The sequence below is a fragment of the Nycticebus coucang genome, chromosome 10 (assembly GCF_027406575.1).
Source record: "Nycticebus coucang isolate mNycCou1 chromosome 10, mNycCou1.pri, whole genome shotgun sequence".
Classification (NCBI taxonomy): Eukaryota; Metazoa; Chordata; class Mammalia; order Primates; family Lorisidae; genus Nycticebus; species Nycticebus coucang.
In genome coordinates, this window is record NC_069789.1 from 129,919,644 (window position 1) to 129,941,217 (window position 21,574).

Consider the following 21,574-nt stretch of genomic DNA (forward strand, 5'->3'; position numbering starts at 1 on the left):
GCCCATACCGCAGTTTGAGTATGCCTGGGTTAGACAATGAATCATTGAGAAGGGATGAGAATAAAAGCTGGGCCTGGTAACTACTAGGCAACTACTGTTTTTCCGGCATCTATTAAGTGCTAGTACCTTATATGGCATTTTGTTTAATCCTCACAACTTTCTTTTTTTTTTTTTTTTGTAGAGACAGAGTCTCACTTTATGGCCCTCGGTAGAGTGCCGTGGCCTCACACAGCTCACAGCAACCTCCAACTCCTGGGCTTAAGCGATTCTCTTGCCTCAGCCTCCCGAGTAGCTGGGACTACAGGCGGCCGCCACAACGTCCGGCTATTTTTTGGTTGCAGTTTGGCTGGGGCCGGGTTTGAACCCACCACCCTCGGTATATGGGGCCGGCGCCCTACCGACTGAGCCACAGGCGCCGCCCGAATCCTCACAACTTTCAATATCTTCATTTTATAAATGACAAAGCCAAGCACAGAGAGGTCAAACAGTTTGTTTAAGGTCACAAGTCCCACAAGTGAGAGGGCTCAGATTTAATCCCAGGACTACCTGTCAGAGCTGCATGAAACCGTACTGCCCAGATCACAGAGCCGGGGTCAGTGAAGGACTGACTGGACGGGGAGGTACTGCCGCTGCACACACTTTACTACAAAACAGGCACACTGAAGCACGGGGCAGAGCCTCAGGCTGTGCAGCAGCTGTGCGTGCTTGCACTGTAGGAGCTCTCCACGGCTACTTGGGAGCATACTTCTTAACATACAGTGTAGGGAAAATCGGAAATGCACTGGGCTCTGAGAAGACAAGTCCTAACTCTGACCATGAGCATGCCAGGCAACAAAACTGAATGAAGCAGAACGAAACAAGCCAGAGAAACTGCTGTGACCCTCGGATTAAAATCATCGCGAGAAGGCTATGCTTACTAGCTCATCTTCAGGGAGACATACAGGACAATGACGAGCAAGTCCTAGAAACCTCCTGGAACAGGACAGATGAATCCACGATCTCTGCAGAGTGCAAATCCCACAAAGACAATGGGGAATGTTTAAAGAGGGTCAGAAGAGGGATCACAAGATTAGACAACAGGACTTAGCAGAACAAACTGGTAATCATTATGTGGAGGGAGGTATGACATTGTTTTAAAGACATAAACACTTGGGCCAAAACCACTGATGGGGAGGGGTGTGTGAATGAATTTGGAAGACTGCAACAAACTGAGGCTTCTCAGATGTGACACGAAGGGGATTCTCATAGGATGCTGACCGCTGGCACAAAGACCTAGGATGACTGCAGCTGATTCTAAGCCCATGAGTACTTTGAGAACATAAGGAAAATTTGCTGGCTAGCAAATTAAGCACACACTGAAAGCTTCGAAATCAATCTCTAAGCTGTGAACACTAATCTACTCAGGTGATGTGAAACTCTCCTCTGCAGAACCAGACTCCATCATAATTACATATCTCAACGCTCACTTGTTTATTGTCTACGAGCTCCATGATGGCAAAGATGTGGCCTTTTTGTTATCATTGTAGTTCAGGACCTACCACAGCCCCTGGAACATAATATTTGTTCAGTAAATATTTAAATAAATATTCAATAAATGAGAGAACAGAATAAACCTGCACCCAGGGAAAGTTATTTTAGTCTTGCCCAAATCACATGAATTTGGCCCCAAGTTTTCTCCTCCTATTAAGTAAACAAGTGTCTTCCCTCCATCATGTCTTCTAAACATTTCCCAGTGCAAATTATGATAGATACACGTTCAATCCCACCTATCATGCCTTATCTAGAATTTTACAGCACTGATTTACTATAAATAATGGTCTTCATTGTACTCTGGAGCAAAAATCTTTCTCAGGGATTCTAGTTTTAAAAACATTTGAAATAAAAATAGAGTCACTAAGGTGAGGTCAAAAATCTTCCACAGAGCGGTAAGACTTTGCAAACTGAAGAGTGATTATAAGTAAGTCTGCTGGTTAGCAAATTAAGCACATATTAAATATTTAAAACCATATATATAGAGAGAGTCACCCTACAGGATCAAATAATGACATTTTATGGCACAGCCTGTCAGGTTTTCATTTAGATTAAAAGAACAACTTTCACACGCTCATGTGTGTTATACTTATAAAACCTGGAGAGAGAATTAAAACAAGTTTTGCCAATGGGGTTAAAAGAATTCATGCCCATGGCCTGTCACTGTCCTGTCAGTCACAGTGACTGGGTCAGCACTGACGCAGGACCTTGATGCCCTCCTGGGGCTGCAGGAGAGCTCACTTCTCTGTGAAGCTTGCCTTAATTCAGTGGTTCTCAACCTTCCTAATGCCGCGATGTATTTTCATTGCTACAAAGGGGTCGTGACCCACAGGTTGAGAACCGCTGCCTTAATTCATTCAGAATGCCTATGTTTTCTGAAAACACCTATCTGAATTTGCTTTTGTGTAAAGTAAAGTAACAAAATCAAACAAAATGACCTTATTCTATATATGACAGCTTAATTTGCAAAAACAGAACCCTTCACAGAAGTTTTAGTCTCTTTAAGTTTTAAAGATATTTTGCTGGAATACTGAGTCTCTAACAGCCAAATTACAGAAATGTACTCTAAAGCTCTGACAATCGCCATGATAATTTATATCCAAACGAAACGAAAACATAGAACTGACAGACACAGACGTCTTCCTACATTTTAATGAGACAAAAGCTCTACTGACGTAAGACTCAAATGCAAAGTTCATGTTCTTTAACACAGTAAACAACTTATAAAACCAGTAAAAGTTTCTCAGTTCTTACCCTATGCTTCAGCAAGTGCTATGAATTTTTAATCACAGCAGAACCTCTGTAGCTGACCAGTCCCTAAGCTGATGGATTTTCGTAGGCCGGGCGTGCCCCAAGGCACGCGGGCCTCAGTCCTCAGGGTGACCACCTCTGTGTGTTGACCAGTTTGTTACGGTCCCTTGGGTGGCCAAGTTACAGAGCTTCTACTATATTTCTATTTTATTTTGTTACTATAAAACATTTTAACACAAGCATTACAATTCTAGGATTATCGCACTTACCTGTATGGCTTATCAGAATTATGGACTCGTCTGTGGTTTCTCACACCAACGTAGGTTGTACTCGTGTAATCACACACGTCACATCTATACTGCTTCTGCACTGAAGACTTGTTACCTGGACAAAGTATTTCAGAGTTTTAGCAGCAAGCTTTAGTAGGATTTAAATGACTGCTTTCCGTTCCATTATAAATGAACATTTACACCACACAGTAATATTAACATTTCAATCCAGACTCTGTTTAAACTGAACAAGGTTGGAGTGGTTTTACAGGTTCTGCTGTGCCAGCAGGTATAAACTGAATATCACCTCTAACCTATAAACCTAGAAAGTTTAATTAACCAGAGAGATGCTATTGATTTGTATCACCAAATAGGTGTTACTTTAATCAATACTGGATATATTTTTTATATTTTTATATATATTTTTATTGTTCATTTCAGGTTAATGTGAGGGTACAAACAACTAGGTTATAATATTTGCATTTGTTAGATAGAGTCCCTCTGGTAGTTGTGTCTCACACCCAAAAGGTGTGCCATGTACCCCCACACTGTGCCAATTAAGTGGGAGCACCCCAATCTCCCTGTTTCCTCCCAACTTGAATTGAGTTTTCTCTTGTGTGGGTGTGTATTAGTTCATCTGCTGGCTTCGTATTAGTGTTGAGCACATTGGATGCTTGCTTTTCCATTCTTGAGATCCTTTTCTAAGAACAATGTGTTTCAACTCCATCCAGTGGATATATATTTTTAAAGAAATAGTGATTTACCAATAAGTAATTCACCAAATTAATACCATAATCCAATATTATAAGGTGTGGCTATGACACATATATAACAAACTCAATATGGAAAGCCTACAGCTTGTGGGTTTTCTTTCGTTACAACTGAATGTCAGCTAACTGCAATGTGGTAGGAAAGGTACCTCAAATTATTTTTTATTTTTTTGTAGAGACAGAGTCTCACTTTATGGCCCTCGGTAGAGTGCCGTGGCCTCACACAGCTCAGAGCAACCTCCAACTCCTGGGCTTACACGATTCTCTTGCCTCAGCCTCCCGAACAGCTGGGACTACAGGCGCCCGCCACAACGCCCGACTATTTTTTGGTTGCAGTTTTGGCCGGGGCCGGGTTTGAACCCGCCACCCTCGGTATATGGGGCCGGCGCCTTACCGACTGAGCCACAGGCGCCGCCCTCAAATTATTAAATGCTCTATAATGTAGTTTAAGTCTGTCTAGTAAACTGACAGGTTATGGGGGCAAAGGTTATGACTGTCACGGAAACGCAGTTCTCTGAAATGCAGGGAACATAGATCCAGCGGAAAGCAGGCTGTGTAACTGAACTTTCTGGGTGATCCAAGCTGGATGACTGACCATATGGAACTGTCTTCTGAAGACAGTCAATGCTTTATTTACTCTCCACTGTGCGAGGTCCACAGGCTCCTCATACCCTGCCTGCTTTTCTTCCAGAGAGAGGCAACCACGAAGCTCCAGAGCAGGCAGAGCAGGAAAAGCTGTGTCCCTGGCAGGAGGGAGCTTGGGTGCAACACCAGGACACAGTGCACAGAAGTAAAATTAATGGGATGAAAAAAACCCATGCTGAAATTTCAACAAAGAAAATCCTTAAGCTAAATTTAAGCTTTCTAAAATTGAAGCTTTCTTTTGCTAATAACTACTGCCAGGCAGAACAAAAATGTCCTAATTTCCTGGTATAAATCTATAACATTAATATACACACTAATCATAATTATAATCTAAGTATTGCTCTTAATTGGTAGGTTAAAAACTTGGACTCAATTATAAATGGCACTGTTCCAAATACAGTTTTTAAAAAAATCCTGAAAAAATGAAGTGTGAAATATTGGATAATGGTTTTGTGTGAGAAATATTACAGATCAATGACAACTAATAAAACTGACAGATGGAAAAACTTAATATAGCACGGAATGAGAGCCCGTGCTACTTGAAGCAACTGTTTCCAGTGGGAAGAATATTGGATTTAAAGTTCAAAAACTTGGGCTTAGTCCTTGCTCTGCTCTTACTACCAGTATGATCTCGGGTAAATTATTTTACCTCGTGGGGTCTCAGCTGTATCATCAATAAAATGGAAAGACTAGAATGTCATGCATGGTTTTGTAAATCCTATGTTTTTCCTTCACCAAAGTCTGTATATTACCTACACGTCTGGGTAAAGTCTTTACCCTGTCGACTCCCTGAGGGCAAGGATGTGCCTGTTTTGTTTATATTGAACCCCCAGGGCTTGGCAAATTGTAGGTTTCTAATGAAAACAATTTAATTATATTTCATAAAGAGAGACCGTATGAAAGTGCTTTGCCCATGGCTCTGTTACAGCACCCTAGGTGTTTGCTGAGGTACCCACCAGTCCAGTTCAGAGCTGGGCTCAAGGGTACTGATGCTCTTCATGGACTCCCAGTACCCAGCACAGCAGCTCAATCAAGGCAGGCAAGTCACACCTACTGGCTGGGTAAAGGTCTCAAGTTCAAGCACAAGTTGAAAACATGCCTTCAGGTATCTGTGCTATCATAATGGGCAGAAATGGGGACCAGAGAGGCACACATCTCTCCTTCTGTTTAATAAGCTTACTAAATATTTAAAGAAGTTCTCGCAAGACATGAATTATTATCACCTTCTTTGTAAGCTAGAGATGTGCTCAGGTATTGAATTAATAAATTCCCACCCAGGTGGGAAGTGTGAAGGAAGACAGGCACCTGAACTGTTGCAGCACTATGACAGAAAAAAGCAAGTGGAGCCAAGTGGATTAAGAAAAGGCACCACAAGCAATTTAAAATCCGTACATTTAATCCTAACGAAAAAGTATGATCCACAAAGAAAAGGTGCTGGAAAACGGAACACGGTGAACAGACACTAATGCTGTAAAACCTGAAATGGTTTAATTCTGAGTTGACATTTTAATCTTTTTATTGAAATTGTGAATTTTAATCTATCGACTCATTTGGACATTGTAAATTTTTGATAGTTAAGATGGTGCTAGCGAAGACATATCCCAACGCTGGTATTAACTGCAGGTGGCGCTACTGAGCAGCACTCACTGGATTCCTTCATTAGGGACTTATGGTCCAATCGTATCAAACGTTGTAATGTCTCCTTTAAACATAATGAATTAAAATAAAAGGAGGCATTTAGGGCTATTTTGTAAAAAGGAAACAAAACTGTTTCAGCTCAGCCATCTATTGCAGAAACAGATGCTATGTCATAAACTCCTTTTGTTTGGATAGTTTTACAGGGATGACATCTGTTTGACAAGGGAATTTTGGTGCTACAGTGGTGTCAAAATCAGTTCTTTCAGAAACATTCTAGAATCAGTTATGCTTTCTGGGGTATAATTTAATGAAACATTATGGTAAAACATTTCACTCTGTAGTCGTTTCTAACTTTAATTCTTAGCAAATCTAAACAGGAAAGTCACCCCAATATGTTTTATTTCCTATAAACACTATATGCTACACTCGAGCCATTTAAAGTATATCAATTTAAGTGAGCTGCAGCAAGGAAACACAGCTTAGTACACTTTATCCCCAATTCTCCGGATGTGGCATCCGCCTTTTCATGCAACTCTAATTAAATCTTTTGATTCTAATATTCCTATTACCAGAAACCCGGCCGACTGGTACCTAACTAGTACATAAAAAGATCTTGCGTTTTTTTAAAATAATGCAGATGAAATCTGGCATTCATACTTGGGTAAGAATAAGATCACAGCAGGAAGCCTGAGTTAAAGTTTGAGGTGGGGGCCTGCCATCTGCAAAGGCTCTGCGCTCCGCAGGTCAGCTGGCAGGGAGGGGAGGAGCTCTCCACCGTGCAGCTACTCCTGCTTCCTGGCGCTGGGCCTCCCAAGGTTTGTGCCGTAGCTGGGCTGTCACAGGGTAGCACACCTGTCAATGGTGATATCCCCCTACCTGGCCAAGACTGAGAACTTACTAATCTAGTACTTCTAACCTGCACCCTAGCAATAACTGACCTCATCCAGCACTTGGCACTACCTTAGAAAAAAGTACAATTCACTCACATCTATCATATACAAATAGGGGAGAACACATACTCTAGTCCTGAAAATAACCCACATGGCAACGAGGGTGTTTTTGCTTCATATGCTAGTCACTGCAGCCTGTATAAAAAAATACACAGATACCTTCCTGAACACATTTCCCATCAGTTGTATCGCTGGTGATACTTGGCTCGGTAGAAGCTGCTACTGACAAGGTGTCTGGAAGACAGTGTTGCTCCCTCTCATGATTCCTCAGTTGACTCTACAAAGTGGAGAGAAATTACCATGTAATTTTCAGTAAATATACATGTCCAATTACTAGGAGGCTGCAGAAGGGCTTAATTGCTTTAAGAAAATATTACCAATATTTAAAAATCAAATCTGCTAAAAGACTGACACATTTGACAATTTATAGACAAAAGTACACTAGATAAATTATAATCTCATCATAAGGAGAGCTTTTTTTTTTATTCTCCAAAAGGAAGTCTATTTTTTTTTTTTTTCCCTAGAGAGAGTCTCACTTTATTTCCCTCGGTAGAGTGCCGTGGCATCGCAGCTCACAGCAACCTCCAACTCCTGGGCTTAGGTGATTCTCCAGCCTCAGCCTCCCGAGTAGTTGGGACTACAGATGCCTGCCACAACGCCTGGCTTTTTTTGGTGGCTGTTTGGCCAGGGCTGCTGGGTCTGAACCCGCCACCCTAGCCACCCTCAGTATATGGGGCTGGCGCCCTGCCCACGGAGCCACAGGCGCCGCCCAGGAAGTCTATTTTGGGTGGTATTTGTGCATGACACATGCCTGGATCCAAAGGAGGAAGAGCGTTCAGAACAATGCAACGTTTTCACAAGAATAAAGCCAACTGGACTCCTAATTTTTGCCTTTAAATATCAACTAAATGTGTAAGGGTGACCTAATTGGAATTGGAATGAAATCTTCCTCCTGTACCTTGACCTCATGAATCCAGAGAATAGCAGCAAAAGAAACTCCTGGAAATTTCTGGAACTCACATTCCAGTCTATTTGGATGTGCTACTTGAAATCTCAGGAGGGTAATCCAAGCAGCACTGAATCTCAGACTCAAAGTTCTTACTCCTGATCAGCTTTTCACCACCAGCTAGACCCCAACCATGGTTAACCGGAGAGGAAAAGTCAGCATCAGTTAGCCCTTTAGGATACACTTTCAAAACACTTTTCTAAGAGTCACCTGGCCTACTTGGTTGAGAAAATCCTCAAACAATAATTCAATAAATGCAAGTTTCCCCTACAAAAGAATAGCATTTCATATAAGATATTGGTTTTAAGGTCAGCACACGAGACGAAATCAGACAAAACCCTTCAAACAGCGTATATGTGGTTCTGTTTCACCATACTGCCTTTCACCAAGTCCAACACAGCCCATTTTTCGTTCTGCAATGGTACAAATTACTGCTGGCTGTGTGGTAGCTAAAGGGAATGACGTGCATTTGGGGGCCACGTAAGATAAAAAATACGTATTTATTTTTTATCTTGATGGTATATGGTTAAATATGCGTAAATGAAATGTATGTATGTCGTCAATCCACTGTACATTCCCCTGTAACTTTAAATCGACACTTTAAAAAATATATATACCCGCTAAAACACTAGCATCAAACGCAGGGGCTGTTAAGGAGGCGGCAGGCAGGGGATAGATTCCGCAGCAGGCATTCCGAAGGCCTTGACTTCAGTCCCAACTTTAACACTAATTAGTTGGATCCTCTGGGCAGATTATCCAACTTTCCCGGGACTTATTCCTTGTCTGTAAAATGGGGTGGTTGGGCTAGATCTGCAAAGTTCCCTCCTCGATCCAGAACTCCGACGCTTACCTTATAATGGAAAGATTCCTGGCACTGCTTGCACTGGTATATCCTGGCCTTACAGTGGTTGATCATGTGGCTCTCCAGACCCTTACTGCTGTCGGCGACATGCTCACAGATGGGACACTGGTAGGGCTGCCTCTGCCGGTGGACTCGCAGGTGCTGCTTCATGTGGCCTTTGTTGCCACTCGCGTAGTGACACAGGCGGCAGCGGTAGGGCCGCTCGGCATTGGGGATGTACTCCACCACACTGTTTGCCGACAAGCTCGCCTCGCTGCTGGGCTGGCACTGGGCATTGTCCTGCAACTCTTTTAAAATGTCATCATCTGAAGCATTCTGGTCTGTCCTTTCTCTTAACTTCTCAATTACGGTGAGTAAGGACATGCTGATGCCCGTCTTCACTTGCCCATCTGACAATTCTTGCCTTCCCTCCGGGAGCGCTACCAAGGTGGAGTTACTTTGGTTAAAGCTAGGCAATCCATCTGGCGAGTTTCTAAGTGGTGACATCATTTTTGAATATGCTGCCAAGGTACTACTGTCTACTTGCCTTTGTCCAGTGCCTGAATCTAAGAGGTTTATGTCTCCATAATGCCCGAGGTTGGTCCTCGTCAGCTCTGCAGCCCTTATAGGCATCGTGACAAGGGCTTCTGCAGCTAATGAGTGTAGTCTAAGAGACTCAGAGTTTGTCCTCCTTCGGCCTGGTGGGGCGTTCTCATCAGCAGCCAGGCCTTTACTTATTAACTCATCTTTCTTCTCTGCGCTGCTCCAGCCTATGATCAACCCCCCGATATCGACAGTACATTTATCAGCACGGTAAACATCATCCGTTCCTTCACACCCAATCTGGGCTTCTGTCTGGCTCAGGTTTTTCCCCTCTTCGATTTCAGCATTCATGAGGAAATGTTTCTGTGAAAGAGTTTCTTCAGCGCTTGGCAGTCGCTCCACTATCACATTAACGTGACCTTTTCTGTTCGGGCTACTGCTGATGATTTTCTGTGCTGATGAGAGCAGGCTATCAGCCATCAGGTTCTCCTCTGTGTCAGAAATCACAGCTAGCATTTCTTCCTCGCTAGGGTCAAGGGTAACTGACTGGCCTAGGGGCATGCCCCTTTCTGCGCTCTGTTCTAAAGGGGGTGATGAGGCTAACTGTTGTGAACTGCAGATCTGCACTTGGACTGACGGTCCGTTGTGGATACTGAGTTCACTGTCTCCAATGGCAATGACGACAGCATCGACCCCGCCGGGGGCAGGAGCCACTGAAGAATCCAGCAAGCCCAGGGGCTCGTTTTCATTTTCAAAGATGGGATAGGAGCAGTCCACCTCCCCGGCGTGCTTCCAGGCGTGTGTCTTCAACATCCTCTGCTGGCCGCAGGTGTAACTGCAGAACAAGCAGCGGTACATGCCGTACTGCTCATAGGCGTACCACTTCCTCCGGCCCATTCCTGCCCCGGCAGAGGTCGGGGCCGCGTGTGTTTGTGGACTGTTCACGAGTCCAGGGACACCGGGAACAGGCTCACTGCTTCCTTCCATTGCTCTCTGCTGTGAGGAGCTGGAAGAGCTTGCGCCCTCCTGGGCTTTGGCTTGAGTGTGACCAGTGGCATCATTTTCATGGTCATTTACCACGTGAGCTTCAAGTTCCTCCTGGCTTTTAGAAGTGATATGGCACTCTGAGCACATCAGGATCACTTCATTCTGCTGACCATGCTGCTTGATATGATCTTTTAACACAGGAAAAGAGGATGAAAGGAACTTACAAAGGCTGCACTGGTAAGACATAGCCTTCCCATCGCTCTGGGCAAGAGGGTCGGGGGTAAGATTTGTTTGTGACATCTCAGCACTTCTAGTACCAGCAGCAGGTGACTGGGTTACTTTAGCTGGAATCTCACAAAGTTCTTGGGTTTCAAGAGAATGTGTTACAGCACTTGAACGTCCGCGTTTTTTCCCAATTAAAAGACATTTTTGTGACTTTTCATGCTCCACTATCTTGCTTAACTTCTGGATAACATGGATTAATGGGTCTGTTTTAGCTTTCCTTTGCTCATCAATTACCAGCGAAGGACTGATGATACTTTCGGCAGTCAGGACACCTTCCTGTTCTCCAACGTCTGGCACCAACATGGCAACACTGCTGCTTTCTTCCATATCTAAAAAGGATAACATCCAACAGAAAGAATACTGCGTTACGGGGTAATTACAGGGAAATAACTCAGGAAATGACATTAAGTTTAACCTAACGTAAGTATTTTCTAAGATAGGAGCTCCATATCAACATACCTAGCTATTCCCAATACAGACTTCAGTTGTTTACAATTTCTCTCTGGAATACAATCTTCTATAAACAGAGACTGCTGATGGGGATCTTTCCATTCTTCCCTTACTTCTTTGTAAATAACTTTAACCATATTTATCTTGATTTTTCTTTACTTTCTTTGCCCTTGACATCCAGATGAACCCCATCAATACTCCCTTTTGCACAATGCCAAGAAAAAAAGACTCTTATTCCCCGATTAAAGGAATACAGCCATGCTCAAGGCACATGGAACACCTCAAGTTGCTCAGAAACAACATTTTATAAAGTCAATGACACAGTACCTGAGAAATTATTTTTTACATGAAATAGAACTATAGTTTTGTTATTAAAATCACAATTTTTTCTCCCCAAATTATGAAACCATATTGTAAAGAGCACAGTGAATTTTGAGAAGTACGATGCAAACGAAACTAAATGAAAGCAATGATCCAGTTCCTGCTTTTACTTCCTTTGATTTATCTTCCTCAGGATAAACCACAAACTATGTTGTGGTTTTTTCTGGAGGTCACATTAGTGGTCAACTATTACTCATAACCCACATACATATCTTTTTATTTTTTTTTTTTCTTTTAGAAAGGGAAAAGGGCATCAGAGAAGGAAAAAGTTGATATCCCGGCTGGGTTTCGGGTCCAGCCATGAATAGAGAGAGTCCTTAGAACAGGTTATTTCTAAGTTCTAATATCATCATGTCCAAGGAAGTCACTAAACATAAAACACTCACAGATCTTTCTGCCTAAGTCTTGAATACTCTTTATATTTCCTGGCAGTGCTTTCATTTCAGACATTTCCTTTGGCTTAAAGTGAGATTAATTTGTTGACTTGGATCACATTTTTAAGTTTAGGCTTTTTTCCAGCAACAAGTTTTGTTTTTCCACATTTTAGGTGCATTCTGGAATCTTACTCACAACATTCAATAAATGCCAGCAAAATTTTTAGTGGCACTAGCTACAGACCAAAGACCATACTATTCTTAAACTTCAGTCACAGGCTCTGAATTCTTATTTTAAGTGGTGAATCATGGCTTCTCTTCCCTGCATGGCTGAATCAACATGTGAGGGCCACTGGGCCCCTGCCAGGACTATACCTAAACTACTCCCTCCCCAGTGCTCTGACCAGCTTCAGTGCCAGGACGCCCATGACGACTCTGGGCAGCAGTCACAGCGCTTCCTCTCCCTTTCCACTTCTCCTGGCACACTAGCTTTCTAGATTTAGGTCCACATCAGGCAAAACTACAACATTTTCCTCTTGGCTTCTTTTTCTTCAGTAGTACTTCCTCCCTCCTTCCTAATACTCTGCCCTACGGGAGCAGCTTTTTGTCTTTTCCACTGATGGCCCTCATGGTGGGAGCTGCATTCAACAGCCATGACAACAATGACAGCTGCTCCAGCTCCCCAAGGTCAGCGGTCCTCTAGCCACTGCTCCCCCAACAACCTCTCAAAAGACAAGTCCTGTTTCGTCTTTCTCAGGTAGCAAGAATAAGTCCTCCTAGATCGCTACATTCAACCTTAAGCCACTAAACTGAGACAAGAGGGGAATAATTTGTTTCTTCAGAAAAATGCTTTTGTGATTTCAGAAATCAACTTTATTGCCTTAGAATTCCACATTTTTAGGCCAAGGGGCACTGTGGCTCTTCAGGTGACTACTGATTGCCCTTCAGGGTGATTAACTTAAGGCAGGGGCCCTCAAACTACGGCCCGCGGGCCACATGAGGCGGTGTGATTGTATTGGTTCCCATTTTGTTTTTTAACTTCAAAATAAGATATGTGGCTCAAGGGGCTAGGACGCCGGCCCGTATGCCTGAGGTGGTAGGTTCAATCCCAGCCCTGGCCCAAAACCGCAATAAATAAATAATTAAAATGCTTTGGGAAAAAAAAGTTAAAAAAAAAAAATTCATGATATGTGCAGTGTACATAGGAATTTTTTCATAGTTTTTTTTTTAAACTATAGTCCAGCCCTCCAACGGTCTGAGGAACAGTGAACTGGCCCCCTGTTTAAAAAGTTTGAGGACCTCTGACTTAAGGCTTTATTTCCTTCAGTTCGATCGTTAAATGCAAGTTAGTTAAATAAGTTTAGTAATAGGAATCCCTGAACGCTTGATTCTCTGGAATCTCTCTACTTCAGATCTACAATCCTCCTCTCATCAAACACAGCATCTGTGTGGGGTGGCTATCATCTCCAGGTTAACAGGTCAATGTTTGTTCAACAGACTTTGCACACCCACAGGGTTACAAAGGTGACTCATATTATCTCTCTTCCACTCAATGATACCATAGTAGTGACAAAGAACAGTGAAAATTTGCTCCCTGGGGATATTTTAGTGTGTACCTTAAAAGAAAGTGAACTGGAGAGGAGGACAGGGAGTTGTCTTATCTCAAAAAAAAGGCTAATACAAAAGAATCTGACAAAACGTTTGGATTTTTAAAGCTGTGTCTGCTCAGGCATTAAGAGCTAATGGAAATTTGCAGCAGATGCTCCAATTTTCCCTGAACATTTATGTAAGTATCTCGTTTTAGAGGCTGCATACATTTGGGGATAAGTACAGTAATGGCAGCTATAAAACAGATATGACAACATAAAATACATCAAGAAACACCTGAAAAACCAGTTTGGGCTCATGTGCAAAATCAACATACAAGTTAAATCTCATAAAAACAAAAGTATCTCTTAAAAAAAGGTTAGATAAACAGATCGTAATAAAGTATACGCAGAAGGGAAGTTACCTTAAGGCCAACTCTTCAATTTTCACAAAAATGTTACTCAGCCCACAAATGCACATACACGCACTGTACACACACGTGTCCACCTATACGCACACACAGTAGAACCTCTGTACGCTGATCACCCACCAAACAATACATGAAGGTCAACATAAGGAACTAGCCCTTAGTATGTGTGGTATGTGGCCAGACTGGGAAAATAAGGTCAAGTGAAGGAGGTGGTCAGTGTAGGGAGGAGGTCAACTATGGAGGTTCTACCACATATGAGACTGCATGTCAAGTTAAGGAAAATTTATTTGAATAAAAGAGATGAAAATAAGGAATACAAACACAATCCCACTGACTCAATAATGACTTCAACATGGATTATGCTAATACCCTCCTTGGCTTCCCAGAGATCAGTGTAAATGTGGCTTTAAAAGATTACCATGGTGGTAGTGGGGGGTGAAGTGGATAGGACAGGGATAAAGAATGACAAATTCTTAACTGAAGTTGAGTGATGAGTACATAGGATTCAATTATACTATTCTTCCTAATTATGTAAATGTCAAAAAATTTTGTCATTAAAAAATTAGAAAAAAATGATGTGCAGGGTACAAAGCAAAATATCAAGAAGAACAGAAACATTTTAAATTCACAGTACTCAGTTTAAAACTGGGCTGAGCAGGTGAGACCAACACTTTTAAAAGTTAAAAACAGGCAGGAGTACACAAGGTAAAATGGAAGGCGACAGTCCACAGCAAGACCCTGCAAGAGACCCAAGAGTTCCTGGGGCTGGGAAGGTAAGTAAGTAAATGCTCCTTGAGGAGGTAAGATGTACACCAGATCCCAGAGGATGGGCAGCATGCCAGACGTCACCCTTTTGCCCTCTAGGCTCACGATGTGTCCAGGAGAGATCACGTCACTAGGCTCCCCTGTCCTCTGGTTTCTGGTTGAGGTTAGCCGAGGGAGAGGCACAAGAGATCGGAGGGGAGGGAAGAGTGAGAACAGAATATTTGATGTCCTGGCTCACTACCTCTTGGACTGGCTGTGCTCCTCAAAAGAAGGTCACTTTTCCACAGGTGGGTTGCTCTCTATAACACTCTTCTGACGCTGCCAGCTCCAGATAACCGTATCATCCCTATGGTAACACCTTTATTATCAGTATCTCTGTAAATATGCCCTCCTTAGGTATCCTAATTTGTGTGGCATTTGCTTCCTTAGAATACTGTCAATGCAAGTTGACAAAAGCATCAGAATGACAAGGAAGGCACCTGTAACATGACTGTATTTTTCTATTGAGAATAAGCTCACTATCCAGTGGTTAGTGAAAAGATCAATATGGACGTTCATGAGGAGGAGACAGGAGGCATTAGCATCATAGGAGATTTCTTATTTGAAATCTTCAGACCTAACACAGCAAATACATCAACTACATAAACAAACAAACAAGAGCTGTATCCCAAACCAGAAAAGTTCTATAACCTTTTCCACTGAGTCTCCCAAATTGTTCCTTGACAACAGTCTCCACAGGCAAAAGCTTATAATTAACGTCTTTTCAAAAAAAAAAAAATTAAAAGCCAAATTATTTTGGTTTTTAAAATTTCCTCCTAATTCACTATTTGGTTTATTTGTATATGTAATTAGTTCTTTTTAGCTACAGGAGCGTGGTCATCGTAAGTAAAATCAAGCTGAGCAGTTGGTGTGGATCTGGAGAAAAGGCTGTAATTTTCTGGGCACATGTGAAGGCAGTACAATATGAATAAAGGAACCTTCTTTTTCAGAATAAGAATCTGTCCTTTTCCAACTAGAAAACTGAACAATGGAAGTAATGGCCAATTAATGCCCATTCTTCCTATTTTAACTCTGAAATAAAAACATTGGCTCAGCTCACACCTGTAGTCTCAGCACTTTGGGAAACCCAGGTGGGAGGACTGCTTGAGGCCAGGAGTTCCAGAACAGAAATCCTGTCTATACAAAAAATTAGGGGAAAAACAATTAGCATGGCCTGGTGGTTTAGGCTCATAGTCCTAGCTACTTGGGAGGCCAAGGCAGGAAGACAACTTGTGCCTAGGAGTTCAAGGTTGCAGTGAGCTCTGATGGTGCCACTGTACTCTCCCCTGGGCAATAGAGCAAGGCCTCTCTAAAGAGGTGAATGAATGAGTAAATAAACAATAAACATAAAGAAACCCCCAAAAGCACCTATTTATTTTGTTCTAATGAAAAGAAAGTAGAGGAGGACGTACACTCCTGGACTCCTCCCCCGAGTGCCCCCAGTTAGCTGTGTGACCTTAGGCAAGTCACTGTGTCTGTGGGAGGAGCTGGATGAACTTTCAGGGCTCTGAATTACAAACTGTCTATAAAAAGTTACGTGGAAACTGCTTACACATTAATTATAAATTTACCTTATTAATGCCAGTTATAATTTGACTTAAAATCTCCTTAGCTCAATGTAATTATTAATCGCCACTAAGAAAAAACTAAGTATAAATATGACAACTATATGAATCTCATAGCCTAGAGTTTCTTAGCTGGCACCTGGCCTAAGAGAATATTCTAATTTGGCACTTGCAATTAAGACATAAGGTCTAACTAACATAAACCAATGTTCAGATTTACTATCATTTATTGAGCACCTATATTGTGCCAAACTATGCTGCAGACTACACAAATGCACCAGGGAACTCTAGTCCTGCAGGTCAAGTCCAGGGTGTAATGTCTATGGAGGTGTTGTTTAATACTCACCTAATTCCTGATAGCACTAGCTTTTTCTCTTTCTCTCCTTTTTTGCAGATGAGGAACCTGAGACTACTATAGTAACTACTTTAAGAACTGAAATCCAGGTCTGTCTGATACTAAAACTATGATTTCTTGAATACACATTTTCTCTTAATTCGCAGGGAATAAAAATGTACAAAGTATTGATAATGAAAAGAGTAACAGGCCCTTATATCTAGGCTGTATCAAACATGTTAGTGTATTTGATTTTTATAACTCTTTGGAACAGGTGGACATTACACAATTTCATAAATAAACACTCAGTGCAGTTTAAGTGACTTACCCAAGGTTACATGGCTGTTAAGTGGCAGAGCCAGTGTCTTTCAAATCAAATTAATACAGTCCCTTGGATCAATCTTCAAAATCCAGCTGTGGCCAAGAATGAAAGTATATAGCATCAAACATTTCTCTTTCTTGGTTAAACGAAGTAATGATGTTTTTGGCAGTGAAAAATTTCCCAATATTCCACGTCAAAAAGAAATTCAGAGTAATGTTAATGAAACCCAATCACATGATGCAAATTTATAAAATTTACCTAACAAGCAGACTTGACTAATTCCGAAGAAGTTAGAAACAAAACATAAGCTCTGGACATTTCTCCTAATAATTGCAAATGTTATGTTTTACCTCAGAATTTAATTGACTGCAAACATTACTGGGGTTGTGACAGCACTTTCTAATGAGTATGGAATGGTAAACTGCAATATTGCTATTTTAACCTTAACCAAAAATACAAACTAAAGAGTGAGTCTGCAATTTTTACACAGTGGGCAAAAACAGCAGCATAAAAAGATATGAGTGACCTATATATTTTCTAAAGCAGATTCCTACCCTGGCTCTTTCTTTGCTACTGTTTCTCATATTAACTAAAACGAATCTAAGGGATCAAAGAATGTTCCTTCGGTTCACCTAGAATGCAACTATCTTATCGATTACAGGTAAAAAAAAAAAAATAGTTCACTGCCAGGGCAGAAAGCATTATCTCTGGGCCTCTCGTGAAGTTAATTTTCAACGAGTTAGGGAAGTAAAGGAATCTTTTAATCAACAGCGCAACCCTTACACTGAGTCAGAGCAGAGTACTCAAGAAAGTACAAACTCGAAGAGGTGATAACTGCCCCGGAAGAGAGATGCGGACTGATAGCAAATTACAGACCACTGCAGAAACCAAAAAAGACCGTCCTTAGCTTGGGAAGAGGGTCTCTGCCTTGTTAATAACCATCCTGACCTTGCACACAAAACCATCCGCTCTGGTTGCCCCCAAGATCTTAAAATGCGGGAGCTTTACCCAAGGGTCTCAGCGATCTCCGGATCCAAGAGGGTTGCAGTAAATGCAGAAAGCCAGGGATTGCTTTCTTTCTTCTTTTTTTTTTTTTGGTGCTAGCTTTTTCTACACTACGCAATGGCTAAAAAGGACTGGGACGATGAGGGGCGGGGAGTTGACAAAAGTAATAAAGCAACGCGGTGCGAGGCAGCCCCGCCGGCCGCGGGAGGGACGCGAGCGACGCCCCGGGCGGACCCGGCCGGTGACAGCGGGCGGGAGCGGCGGGTTCCCTCCCACCCGGCCGCAGGGCGAGCCCGAGCTCTCCGCGGGCCCTGCCGTGGGCTGCGCAGAGGACAGAACGGGGACTCGGAATGTGGGGTACGTGGCGAACACTGGGCAGGTTTCGACAGGCTGAAGAGGAAGCGGGCGCCGGCGGAGGCCTGCGGGGAGGATGCACATGGCCGGCGGCAACGCCACAGCCGCGGGCGGAGGGGCGGCCCCGGGGCGCGGTACCTGCGGTCGGGCGGCGGCGGCGGCGGCTGCTGCTCCGCGAGCCTCCTTTGGCCGGCCGGGCCCCGGCCGTGCCCTCGCCCTCGTCCTCGCCCACTATCTCCCGGCACTTTTCCCCCTTTTCCCCCGCCTTCCCCCTCCTCACCCGGAGCTCCAAAATGGCGGCGCTGGGGACAGATCACGTGAGCCGCGGGCGGTCAGGTGACCCGAATGGCGCGCGGCGGGGGCGGGGCGATGCCCAGGCCCCGCCCACAGGCATCCCCGGCTGCGGAGGCCAGGCAGGCGCGAGGCCGGTTACGCGGCGGCTCCCCGGGCGGGCTTTGGGCCCGAGGGGTCCGGCTGTGGCGGGCCCTGCCACCGCGCTGTCAATGGCCGTCTAGGTCCAGAGGTCAGAGTGTATCCACTGCGGAGTCTTCTTCCCACGTCTCTTGAACCTGCTGAGGGCCTCCTCCGTCACCCCGTGCACCTGTCGTTGGCTTTCAGCAGAGGGCATTGAGATCTTTCAGCCACGTTTTGGAGCTTATTTCCTTTTGGTGGGGGCTATACATACTTTTTGAGGTGTTCTTGGCTGGTATGTAGAGGTCCTAGTTAGGTTCATGGCTTTGCTTTAGTTGTGCCAATTGAGGGGCAGAGGGAAATCTATTTGCTTGAGAGGTTTTCAGGGCATGTGGATCCGGACTTGGTCGGATCCGCCTAATAACACAACCTCAGTCCTCTGAGGGCACGATGATGTTCTCATTTGGATCTGTCTCATGAAATACACACCAGGGTGCAGGCTGGATCCCCTCCTAACACAGTGAGATCCAAAGCGAGGGAAGCATTCTACCCAACTTCACCAAGAAGAGTTTTACTATATACTATATTTAGTAAAACTAAAAACTATACTATAAACTCTGGTACTATACATAGTACTTTACTATAAACTCTTACTGGAATAGTTTTACTATATTTAGAACCACATAAAGTGGTGCTTGGATCTGGACTCAGTGGAAAGTGGGCATAGACAGGAGAAAGGGAATAAAACTGAAGATTCTGGTCATAGTAATGGGCTGGACTTGTTTGTTGAGATAACTCTTGGAGACTTACAGATATATTTAGAGCACTTTACAGCAGGCTGTATTGTCAATGTCCTAGAAGGATGAGCCAACAAAATTTAGAATCAACAGTTCAGGCAGGCTGGTAAGTCCCTTTATTGTATTTTGGGGTACCAACTGATCTGAATTTGAGGGTTGGGAAACCCCTAAAGTTAGTTCTGCTATTCCACAGGATCCATTGTCAATTGGATAAAATAGCTGAGACATAAAAATAAAATGTTGAGTAACCTTTCTTTTAAAGGTAAGGGATTCTTCAGTAGATAACCATGGAAAGGTAGAAGATAAAAAAATGAAGGAAAACCAGAAATACAAAAGGGTGAAAGTAAGAATAAACAGCTAGCATAAAAATGTTTTGTTTTTTTTTTTTCCCTTTTCTTTCCTTGGGCTACTGGCACAAACAATCCTAGTTTAGAATTGTCTGAAGAGAGGCTTTTCTTTAGCAATGTCGTAGCTGAATATCCAGGAATCTGAAAGTAGACAGAACAGTAATCAGAATTATTTGATGAGGGGAGGGTGCAAATCAAAACTGAAAACGTAATCTAGGGAAAACAAGGGACTTATAAAACAAGTGAAAGAACGTGTACTTTGTCTGAATCCCTGTGGTAATCATCACTGGTATTCACCAGTTTTTCCCATTTCCCCCTTTCAACATGAGGTTAGCTAGAACTTCCTGGTTACTCTGTGGCTTGGGGGTGTGACCTGTGACTGGGGTTGGCTAATAAGTGGTGCACAGAAGTGAGAGCATTCTCACTTGGAGGTGCTGCATCCTCATTTGGAGCTTTCAATTGCCAGTGAAGTTCCTCCAGAGAACTCTTTTTCCTTCTGGCTTGATAACTGGCAAGTGGTGGCCACGCTGTCAGCCAACATCCTAGGGGAATGGTGATGGGCCCCAGCTAACCCAGAGTTGGTGTGTAGGGTGGGCAGGCTTCTGAGGATTTTGGAGCTGCTTGTTACTGCAGCATAACATAGTCTATGCTGAGGCTTTTCCCTACACTGAAGTAACGGGAAGAGCCAGAGCCAATCAGAAGAAGTCATTATAGGCAGTGTTAATGAAAGAATTAGGGCCTTTGTTCCTGAAGAGTGACAAGGTGTAAAACCTAGACAACTTCAAAATGCCCGTGACACAAAACCTCAGAGTTTCTCTTTCCTATGCTAGAACTCTCCAGAAAATTACAGAAAACATTGTGGAGTCAGAGGAATGCAAAGTCATTGAGATGTATTCCCATTGAACTTGTGGACATTCCACCTAAACTCTCCTTTGCACCTTCCCCCTGCCACAGAAAGTTATTTACCATGATTTAATTAACCAATCATAGTAAGATTTAGTGTTACAGATAGGAAGCTTGCTTGTTCAGTTATCTAGGGCCTGTTCGGTAGAATCGATTCTGTTTCCAGATGAGAGATGACCCAGTAACTGAATCCCTATCTCCACATACCCTATTATTCTACGTTGGGGTCATTAATTAGTTGATGAGGTTAAAAGTTTTACTACTTCTACAAGTATCATGGATCTATATGTATAAAATGGCCAAGGAGTCTGATAATACACAGTTGCTTTACACCTAAAATCGGAGCACTGCTTGGATTTTGGGGACACTCAGGACAGGGAAGTGAGTAAGTTGCCAAGGTGATGACTGGTTATAAACCAAACAGGACACCAAACCACTTGAAACTTGAGGAAGACCTACCTGTTTCCAGCCACGATTCTTATGAAGGACACCTTGTCTTTGGTGTAATAAGATTGGATTAGATTTCTTGTGAAGGGATTAATCATGTAAGTCTTTGGCACGGCACAGAAAATTGGACGAGATGTGTGACCTGTATTTCTTTTAGCCGTAATTTTTGTCGTGACCTTTAGAAAATATACTGCCTCACAAAAAGAAAGATTGTGGAAGGGTGAGAGAAGACAGGAGAGCTAAAAGGAAAAAGGATGCGATGACATGAGCTGAGAAAATAAACTTGAAAATTGTTCCTGACTTTGCTATTTAACTCCCATGTGACTACGAGCAGGTGGGCTCCATTTT

General features: G+C 43.1%; 1 protein-coding gene across 5 annotated transcripts in view; it reads right to left on the reverse strand.

Moving 5' to 3' along the window:
• The window catches only part of ZNF507 (zinc finger protein 507), a 60,076-nt gene extending 41,442 nt beyond the window's left edge, over positions 1-18,634 (reverse strand). For 2 of the 5 annotated variants that reach the window (XM_053604967.1, XM_053604962.1), the window contains exons 1-5: positions 18,602-18,621; positions 16,969-17,054; positions 8,910-11,044; positions 7,213-7,330; positions 3,051-3,165 (exon numbers count right to left, since the gene is read on the reverse strand). In XM_053604967.1, coding sequence (XP_053460942.1) covers positions 3,051-3,165; positions 7,213-7,330; positions 8,910-11,042 — 2,366 coding nt within the window. In that variant the 5' untranslated portion in view covers positions 11,043-11,044; positions 16,969-17,054; positions 18,602-18,621. Of the gene's footprint in view, positions 1-3,050; positions 3,166-7,212; positions 7,331-8,909; positions 11,045-16,968; positions 17,055-18,459 lie in introns of all 5 variants that reach the window. The other 3 variants (XM_053604964.1, XM_053604965.1, XM_053604966.1) reach the window with 3 other exon arrangements.
• Positions 18,635-21,574: the final 2,940 nt, after the last annotated feature.